This window comes from Carassius auratus, chromosome 50, assembly GCF_003368295.1.
Source record: "Carassius auratus strain Wakin chromosome 50, ASM336829v1, whole genome shotgun sequence".
NCBI lineage: Eukaryota > Metazoa > Chordata > Actinopteri > Cypriniformes > Cyprinidae > Carassius > Carassius auratus.
In genome coordinates, this window is record NC_039292.1 from 2,399,417 (window position 1) to 2,410,053 (window position 10,637).

General features: G+C 35.6%; 2 protein-coding genes across 2 annotated transcripts in view; both read right to left on the minus strand.

The window, feature by feature from the left end:
- Window positions 1-7,479, minus strand: part of LOC113066606 (secretory carrier-associated membrane protein 2-like) — an 18,565-nt gene extending 11,086 nt beyond the window's left edge. The window contains exon 1 of the mRNA XM_026238534.1: window positions 7,313-7,479. Within this exon, the coding sequence (XP_026094319.1) occupies window positions 7,313-7,369 (57 nt within the window). The 5' untranslated portion in view covers window positions 7,370-7,479. The remainder of the gene's footprint in view (window positions 1-7,312) is intronic.
- Window positions 7,480-8,528: 1,049 nt separating this feature from the next.
- On the minus strand, window positions 8,529-10,253 carry plex9.2 (PML-like exon 9.2). The gene is made up of 2 exons (XM_026238320.1): window positions 9,936-10,253; window positions 8,529-9,330 (listed from the first exon to the last, which is right to left on the minus strand). Exons 1-2 carry the CDS (start codon window positions 9,997-9,999, stop codon window positions 8,687-8,689), a joined length of 708 nt encoding a protein of 235 aa, XP_026094105.1. The 5' UTR covers window positions 10,000-10,253; the 3' UTR covers window positions 8,529-8,686.
- Between the last annotated feature and the right edge of the window lie 384 nt (window positions 10,254-10,637).

Genomic DNA, 10,637 nt, shown 5'->3' on the forward strand with positions numbered 1-10,637 from the left:
CTCCCCGGGCGCCGCAGCATAAATGGCTGCCCACTGCTCCGGGTGTGTGCTCACAGTGTGTGTGTGTGTGTGTTCACTGCTCTGTGTGTGTGCATTTCGGATGGGTTAAATGCAGAGCACAAATTCTGAGTATGGGTCACCATACTTGGCTGAATGTCACTTCACTTTCACTTTACATTGTGATAAGGAAATCAATTTGCAATTGCATTTTCAACGTCTTACAAGTAGAGCCCGACCGATATATCGGCCGGCCGATATTATCGGCCGATATGAGCTAATTGCATTTAAATCGGCATCGGCGTTTATAACGGCCGATGAAACATGAGAAACGGAGTCTCTTTCTTCACTCATGTTATGAGTGTTGCATAGTTTGCCCACCAGAGGGCGGTCTGCAACTCCAGAGTTGACAACAGCGCCAGAAATTCACTACAGAAGAAAGCGATCAGCCAAGCCACCCAGGTGAGTCTGTCGTTCGTCATGTGAAATGATTGTAGATTTAGTTCATACACTGTATATAAAAACGGTGTGGTAGTTCTAGTTAACGGTCCTATCATTATCACTTCTAAATATTCTGCAACATCACTTACAGCCGCTAATGCATTGCTATATTAGATTAGCCACAAAGCTAATACCATGTTTATCAGTGGAAGAGCGCGAACGTTAATAAGAGGTCAAACTATAACGTTAGCATTTAACTTATTCTTATTCTATTGCGGTGTGTTTCCCACATAATGACCCCGTAATGGTCCTTTCACACAGGACGCGGTATGCACGGCATTTGCCCGCTGGGTTTAGCGTTGCCCTTCAGATACAATGCGATTTGCGCCGCGCTGCGCTGCGCTATGGCGTTGGCGGAGTTTTAAAAACTTTTAGCGGGAGCTCTTTCATAGTCTGTGGTTCCTCCTTTCGGTCAGCATGTATCTGTCCCGTTGTAAGAAGCGAGCGATAGCGCTAGTCCTGCTGATGATAATTAAGAGAGAAGCAAGGAAGAAGAGGCTACCCTCATGTCCAGAGAACAATTTGGTGAATTCAGGCTGGTTACGTTACTCTAACGCTAATATAGCTTCCTTTTTAGCAGGCCCCTTAAATGCTTGCTATTAACTTGTTTGAAGGTGGTTCTTCTCAAAATTGACAGCGGTGTGTTCATGGCACTAATGTTAACCATTCAACTTCGAATTGATTCCGTAATCTTCCGGTAACAGTAGGCTAACTTTACGTTCGCCAGCGCATGACGATGTTTTGATTCAGACTGCACAAAGAGAAGAGGAGAATATATACGGGTCCGTTGTGAATGTGTCTGTGAGAGCAAATGTAGTGTAGTTACAGTAACTACAGTAGGTGCGTCAGAAATGATTAAACCAGAGGGGACATGTAAATAAATGTGAGCTGAACACGCGCTTTTATTTATTTTATTTTTTTATTTTTTTACATATTTTTCAAAGCAGCTTTACAGACATAAAAGGGAAATGTTGAAATAATATAGTTAAATATAAGTAGGTAATACCTATTGCTTGACAAATAAAAAATATTTTTTTTTTTCTCATTTTTGCCTATGTAGAGATCCCTGTTTATTATAATTCTAATTCTAATGATGACATGAGTAATGATGCATGGTGATATTATTAATACACATGCTTATTCTTTCTCTGTCTCTCTTTCTGCCCTACAGATACCTGAAAAAGGTGAATGCTGTAGCAGTGTGGGACTACTTCTGCAAATACTTTAACTTTAGTATTATAATTTATTTACAGTACACACACAGACTGTTAAAAAAAGTGTTAAATGTTTAAAACCAGACTGTTTTTTGATCATTAAAAAATATATACTTTTGATGTGCAATTGTTTAGTCATTGAGACTGTAATCTAAGGCTTTTTTTTTTTTTTTTTTTACATAAATCTCTTCTGGAAAATGGTTTATACAGCCCACATACATAGAACAGGCAGATATTTTGCTATTGAATGTTGTGTACGTGCAGTTTATAGGAAATGGGTCTAATATCCAGTTTATTTTCAAAATCAAAATATCGGCTTATAAATCGGCTCTTTTCGAGTTAATATCGGCATCGGCATCGGCCCCCAAAAATCCATATCGGTCGGGCTCTACTTACAAGATATGTTTCTGTCATTTTGGAATAGCAATAAAAAGTCATTTATTTGCTATTTTACTTTCTCCACACCCTGCTCAAACCGTTACAAAACTCAACTGGAATCGAAATCCCCTTTTTGCACTTGTATTTCCAGTTTGTAACAGTTAGCTGTCAATCACTCTTGAGGGTGGGGTTTATTGATATAATGGGAAAGTATGCCACGCCCACTACTGTCAGAAAACAGAGCCTCGATATTCATTCCCATGAGGAAAATGGTGAATTTGGTCATTTTTGCAATAAAATCATGCTCAGAAAAAATGTATAAGAAAAAATTCCACTTCAAACCAAGTCAAGAATACAGAATTAATTCTATGTTCACCTGTCAACCAGAAAAATGAATAAATAGCCAAAGAAAGTGAAAAAGCAAATAGACTGGAAAAAAAAAAAAAATCCCCAAAAAAATCATAACTCGTAAGACGTTGGAAATGGAAATTTTTCCATTCACAGAAACCAAAATAGAAACACAAATGAACAATTTGCATTTGGATTATGTCACAATGTATGCATTTACAAACTGAAAACGCAACTGCAAATACAATTTTTAGAATATTGTTCGGAATATCATTCCATACAATTAAATAGTTATTAGTTAATAATAGTTAATAATATTTCACAATGACTTTTTTTTTTTCCGGGAGAAGTGCCTCAGGACCCATATAAGGAAATTTTTTTTTTATTTTTATTAAATGAAAATAATTACAAACATACAAGGCATTAACCAGTTAAGCATATTCTCGTATACTACAGTAAAGATTGAGCAGAATCAGCAATAACAATACTAATCTAATAAAGATTATAGATACAGCTACAAAACAAAACAAAAGCAGTAAAAATAAATAAATAAATAAATAAAAAAACATAACAAATGAACAAAACTTAACGGGGCCATTTCAAATTAACTTAAATGTTTCAAGTAAATTAAATAATTTAAGGGCTTTCCTTTCCTCCACAAGTTTAAGAAATTTACTTAGAAGATTCAACTCATTCCTCCAATGAGTCGAAATAGGTTTGGTTTTATAATACCTGCATTTATGAATGAAAAACTTACCAAATAACAAAAGAGAATTAAGTACAAAATCCACATTCTTATTTTCATCAAAAACACCAAAAATAATTGTCTTCACAGATAAAGACAATACAATTTCCCTGGACATTAGCCAGCTCTGCATTTCTCTCCAAACAAATTGGACTGAGTCACAGTAAAAAAAAAAAAAAGGTGTTCTAACGATTCAATGTTTTCTACACAGAAGACACAATTATTTAGATCGAAATTGAATCTCAATCTCAAGAATTCGTTTGTTGGGTAACTTTCATTTAAGATTTTGAAGTTGACTTCTGTCACTTTAGGTGGGAGTGGAAATGAAATGTAATTTTTCCTTATTTTCTTAATTTTTTTCCACTTCAAAGTCCTTAAGTATGTAAAACCTTTTTACTGGTTTGGGATAATATTTTTTAATCAGAAGATTCTTAATAACTTTGTTGTTGCATTTAAAATCCTTCAATGCAGAACTGACTAAGGACAGGGGAGACGGCAGAGTATCGAGTGTCTTCTCTAACCATTGCTCTCAAAGAACTTGGAATGGCTTTTAGTCACAATACTTAACATTACATTGAAGTTGGTATTTTCTACAGAATTCCTCATGTTGTAACATGTTTCCAGCCTCATCCATAAAATGTGCAACAGTCCAAATGCCCTTGGATCTCCATTCCTACACAGATTTTCTGCTGAGCCGTATGTCCCTGTTATTCCAAACTGGAGTATTATGTGGCGTAAAATTTAGGGCCGGGACTTTAACGCGTTAATTGAGATTAATTCATTACACAAAAAATAACGTGTTAACTAAGATTAATTAATTACAGAAAAAAAATCCCGCATTTTTAATAACTTATTTTTGCACCGCGGAACGTTTCTCACTGGATGAGTTTCGGCGGGACCGATTATACTGGAGCACCAACTAGCGTTCGCTTATCACCACAGCACATCGAGCCTCAAGTATCACCAACGCTAAACATATAGCAGCTAGCGTGGACTTTACACTTTATGTTGAACTATGTATTATTTTGTTGGTGCAACAGTTTATGTTGGAATCTTTATTGTTTTGGCCAAGGTTATTGAGAGTTGGACTTAGTATGTTATGGCCTCTGAAGCAACAGAGAGATGTTTTCTAATAGTCAGTGTTTCCAATGTTCTGAATGTAATTGACAGTATTGTGTTTTACTTAAAAAAAAAACACTTTACAGAAGGTTCCAGCACCTATAAGCTTCCTGAATTTCTGAAATGTACTATTTCTAAATTGTTTCTAAATATGCTATTGCTACACTTCATGGCAAAAATTGCACTGGTCTGCTAGACTTGGTTGAACAAAAATAAACAATATTTTGTTGCTTAAGCTTATGTATTCAGTCATTATTCAATGGTATACTATAAATCCATGTGAAAAAAAAATTACTTCTCACTGTTCTCAGGTCAAATATTTATATGCTATTAAAATGAGATTAATTTCGATTAATTAATTACAAAGCCTCTAATTAATTAGATTAATTTTTTTAATCGAGTACCGGCCCTAGTAAAATTATGGTTATAGATTAATTTCCAATAGAGAAGTACTTGCTGATGGAAAGCAGAGAGTTTAATCGCTAATGAGATACATTTAAAGTCACACGCAGGAGAAAGTCTATCCCACCCATTATTTAAAAAATCATATTCGGGACAGTGAACCAAAAGAAATTTCTATTTGTCAGATCAGACTTTAACCAATTTCAATATCAAAATCAATCGCATTCAACCCTCCGTCCTCATAGTTTTTAACTAAATCAATCTTTCTTATATATTGACACCTATTCCTCCATATGAATTTAAAATTAACAGTGTTTATCTTTTTAATCATTGTTGATGAGATGAAAGCCGGGTAAAGAAGTCTAGACAAACTATCCATTTTCGATAATAACACTCTCCCAAAAACTGAGACATCCCTCTGCAGCCACCTATTGAGAATAGACTTACATTTGTCCACATGGTTACAAACATTCATATTTTCAGTTGTTGCTTTATCTTTAGAGATAATAATCCCTAAATATTTAACTTCCCTTTTAATCTTTATGTTGCATAAGGAATGCGAATCATAATCGTGCAATGCCAGAATTTCACATTTATTCATATTCGGCTGCAAACCAGAAAATTGATTCATAAATTGCAGTGCTAAGGGAATTTGCTCTTCATTTTTTTAGGAATAAAGTTGTGTCATCTGCTAGCTGACTTATTATAATTTGTCTGTCCATCATATTTTAGACCTTCAGTATGACTGGTTTTAATTAAAACAGCTAAGATTTCAGCGACCATTGTGAACCGTAATGGTGAGCTTCCACACCCCTGTCGAATTCCCCTCCTAATCTCAAATCTAGAACAAGTGCCATGTCCTAATATATATATATATATATATATATATCCATAAAGGAGTCATCAGTGCAAGATCTGGAGTTCTTAATCTTATCAAACAGGAAGTCGGCATCTACTGCCGAATAACGAGAGGAATATAATTCAGAGTAGAATGAGAAAACCTCTTTTTCTATACTTCTAGCATTTTTATTTTCGATTCCATTAATTATTAGACTTTTTAACTGTCTACTTTTTTCCAAATTGCTAAAGTAAGCAGAGTTTTTTTCACCTGCTTCAATCCACTTCGCCCTTGATCTTATGAAGGCGCCCTGAGCTTTCTCAAGATAGAGATCATCTAATTCTTCATCTAATAAATTACTTTCATATTCCCTTTTTTCCCTGCTGAGTTTTTTGCTAAATTTAATAGTAAATTGTCTTAAACTTAAAATAAATTCCCATCTACCCATATTATTTCTGAACGATTCATTATCTTCATTTTCTTTTATCAATTCTCTAATCTGAACACAATAGTCTTCATTCTTTAGCAATCTGGCATTAAATTTCCAATACCCTTTATTCCTAACTTCTTTCACTGCGGGTCCTAAAACTAAATCTATCAAACAATGATCAGTCAAGGGTGTTTTAGAGATTCTAGAACGTAAAGTATTTCTTAGAATGTCATCACTCACCATCCAATAATCGATTCTGGACTTGTTACCCCCATTGGGCTTATGACACCTCTTCACAATGGACTTTCAACTACTTCAAACTAACTTTGGGACTAACTTGAACGAGTTCCGGAAAAAGCGACCGCTCAGTTCCCCATCTTGCCGGAAGTCCGGGTAAATGAGGGGTGAGGCTACCTTTCCTCAACTTCTCCCCAACGTGACGTCATCACCGAGTTGCGTAAAAAACCCGTTAATACAAAAAAATTATTTCATTTTTGAGACATTTTAAAAGTGATATACATATCTTGAGTGATTTATGTACCTATTAATCGAAAGTGGTGGTTAACCTGCAACATGGCCTTTAAATACAAAAAAAAAGGTAAAAAATGTAACCAAATTTGATCTAATGGCCCTTTTAAACATGCAGAATTGCAAGAGAATTCATGTTAATGTGCTGAACCCACACACGATCATTAAGTGAAAACCCAAAACAGATGTGACGTGCATTTGTGTCACAGCAGGATTATTGAAATTAACTGCAAAAAAACAAGAATGTGTGTAAATGCAACAGAAAATACATGCAAAATACAAAAGAAACATGTATGCATGTATTTTAAACTAAAATTTATTGTTGATTTAAAAAAGCATGTTATTTGTCACCACTGTGAGATTAGATCCTGACCGTTCTGTATTGTACAATGAATGTCATGTTTGTTATTGTTTTCACTTAAAATGGAAAACGCATTATTTCGCTTAATAATACAAAACATGTTGTGCAGAAGGCATAACGCCCGCCCTGCATGTCCTGATCAGATGTTTTTTTCTGATGCATTCAGTGAATCCCAGCGGATCAGAGCCTCGTGTAACATTAATAGGAGGGGCTCTGGCCTTCAGCAGCGTGTCATCACCGGTGCGGATCCACACCCTTCACCAGCGACTGCTAACTTGCTAACTAGCGCCATCAGCCACCGTGACACATCACCAGCCGAACCGAGCTCCTCTGACCCGAAACTCCCATCAGCATCATCATCATCATCATCATCATCACAAACCCTGCTAGCTCCGCTAAACTTCAGTTAAAACGCGTCGGAAGCGCTTCTCTGGGTATTGCTCGTTCTCACCTGAAAGGGATTGACGTCGAATGAATCTGCAAACGGGTTTGGGTCGAATCCCGACATTATGATGGCCTTTATCCGCCTTTAGAGTCCAAAACGAGCGGCACCGGAGATGCTACCGTTGATGTTTCCCCTCTGCACTTCCGCAGTGGGAGCGTGACGCGTATGCGCAGTGACGTCATCAGGCGACGTAACCATAGGACGTAACCGATTGGGCTTCTTCTTCTTCTCTTATTTAATGGCGGACGCCAATCAACGTTAAGGTGCATACCGCCATCTACTGTACTGGAGTATGTATAATCATGTCATTTTATAATTTTAGATTCTATTCCACAACCCTGAGTCTTTTAAAAATTTAAATAGTGCCTTCCTGATGATTCTTTTTCCTCTCTCTCTCTCTCCTTCTAGTCCCGCCCTGTCTCCTGAACCTTATCTTTAAACACCCGTCTTTACACCTCATTTAATTCACGGTACAATATTACATGTTCATCATTTTCTTTAACCCCACAGTTTTCACAGTTCTCACTATTCCTTTTCCCCATTAAAAATAATGTGCCATTCAGCCCTGTGTGATCCACTCTCAATCTTGTCATTACAATTTCCTCTCTCCAGGTCTTTTCCATGCAATTCTTTATAGTGACAGTTTTTTGTATTTTATAATATCTCCTACCTTTCCTGTCTTCCTTCCACCATTTCTGCCATATTTTAAGTCCTTTCTTCTTAACCACTGCTTTACCTACGCCTTTTCCTTGTGTAATTGTAACTATTATTTCCTTTAGCAGTGCCTCTTTAGCCAGTTTGTCTGCTTTCTCGTTATATATATATATATATATATATATATATATGTATGGTAATTAAATTAATCATAATAAAATAAATGTAAGTTAATTTTTAAAAATAGCCACGTATACTAAAAATATAGTTTTAATTTAAATATACACAACTGTTAAAATATAGCACAACTGCTAATAACAACCATCATTAATAGCTAATCAACAATAATTAATTGCGAATAGTGGAGCATTAAATCAGATCTCTGAAGGATCACTTACATAAAATCATAAATAAATTATAGAAATAAACATTTAATAAAAATTTAGATTCGAGAAATTATAATTATTCATAAGAAAATTATTGAAATATAATCAGTATACACAAAAAATTAAGTTAAATACGAATTACATAATAAAAAATATACAAGTAATTAAATACATTTATTTATTAAAGAACATAAATACATCATAAGTTACTAACCATAACCATACAAAACATTACCAATGAACAACATCGCATCACTTGTTGTTGTTGTTGTTTTTTTGCTTTAAAAGCATCTTAACTGGTTTTATAAATACTGATTAAACAAAGATCTGAGATCATGAATCAGACGTCCAAATGTTCCTCTGCTCTTTCTTCTTTTGTAATATCCAGTTGTTTACTAAAGCGTTCACATAAAGATGGTCTAACTGGAACTTGACTGACAGCTGCAGTAGCCAATGAGTCCAGGGTAAAAATGTGCTGCTGGATCTGATTGGCCGTTGGTTTTAGGGCCCAGTAGAGTTTCTGCAGGGCTTGCACGTCCTCCAGAGCATTATGGGCCGCATATGAAACTCCCAGGAGGCTCTTAACCAGGTTCTCCTGCTTGAAGCTCTTAAGACCACTGTCTTTGAGAAGCTTTCGTGCCAAAGGAAGGGTGTCCACGAATCCAGAAACCTCTTTGTGGAAGTCCGACCGAAGACCGAACTCATCCAGAGCTCTGGCCAAAACGTGGCAGTCGAATCTGCGGATGTTGTGGCCCACCAGGAGCGGCCGAGCCAGCATCCGGAGGAAGGTGATGAAGGAGACCAGGGCTTCTCGGAGAGAGCTGGTGAGCACCGGCCTGTGATGGAGAAACAAACGGTGACGCCTCACACTGAAGCCTGTGATCCTGGACGCCCCGGGCTGCATCGGCCGCCGAGGAACCATGAAGAGGTTAAATGTGTGACCTCCACTCACTGCAGCCAGCTGGACCATATCACACGAGGCATCTGGAGGAGGAGAATATATGCTATAAGTAACAATTTAACTAAAAACATCATATACACATACAAACACAATATACAGTTGGTCAAAACAATATAAAAAAAAACTATATATATATATATATATATATATATATATATATATACATACATGTTTTTAAAGTCGCTTGCGTTCACCAAGGCTCCATATATTTGATTTAAATAATTGTGAAGTATTGTTACAATTTAAAATAACTGTTTCTATATCAAAACATTTTAAAATGTAATTTGTAATTTTTTTATGTGATGCAAAGCTGAATTTTTTACATCTAAAACTGTAAAACTGTTTTCAACATTATTAAAGGAGCGATTATTAAAACTGATCGTCAAATATAATAGAGCACCAAATCAGCATATTAAATATTTTTCTAAATATCGTTTATATACAATTATAAATAAATTATAAAAATAAACATCCTATAGTCTAGGATTTGAGAATTTGATTCCCCCAAAATGCTGTAACTTTTGTTAGATAACTTTTGTTTTCAAAACACCGAGTAGAGACGTGCATGAAAACTCAATCGTTTGCATAATTCTGCACATTTTTCGATATTGTTTATAAAGTCACGTACCTAAACCAGTGGTCTCTAAATCAAAAAACACAGTAGAGGGTGGAATAAGTGAGGAAGAATCCATGTTTCATTTTAAAACGTCTCAGAAGTTGCTTTTCTTCTACTATGGTGAAGGATAGAATCATGAATATTAATTACGTCGCGTGACGTTTGTAGGTAGTCCGAACTGATTGGGTTAAAGGCAGCCGTCAGTAGGCGGGGGCTAATAGACAGGCGAATGAACGAACGATTAAGAGGACGATTCTGTTTAGTGATTGGACGCTCCTCCCGTGATTCAATTAATATTCATATTACAAGCCTTCTATATTAAACAGCGACATCAGGTGGACCGGAATAACTCAGAAACCTCTTTTATTTTTATTTGAGATAATTCGAGCGTATTATTGTATATATTATATATTTGAAATTATATGTGAAATCACTCGTGTTTTCTTTTATTTATTTATTTATTTATTTATTTAATCAACATTTTTATTTTGAAAGTCGACGTCTTGGAGATTTATTTACGGGCCAGAATAATAAATACATCGCGGGTGTGTCAGAGAGCTACTCCTATATCTCGTTTGTTGTCAGGATATATTGTGAAACCCTGTGCCCTACAGTTGTGTTTGAGAGATTTGTATCAGGATTAATTCATATTTATCTCAGGATAAGGTATGACTTTTTACATATCATTGCATCTTCTAATATTAAATGTGCTTT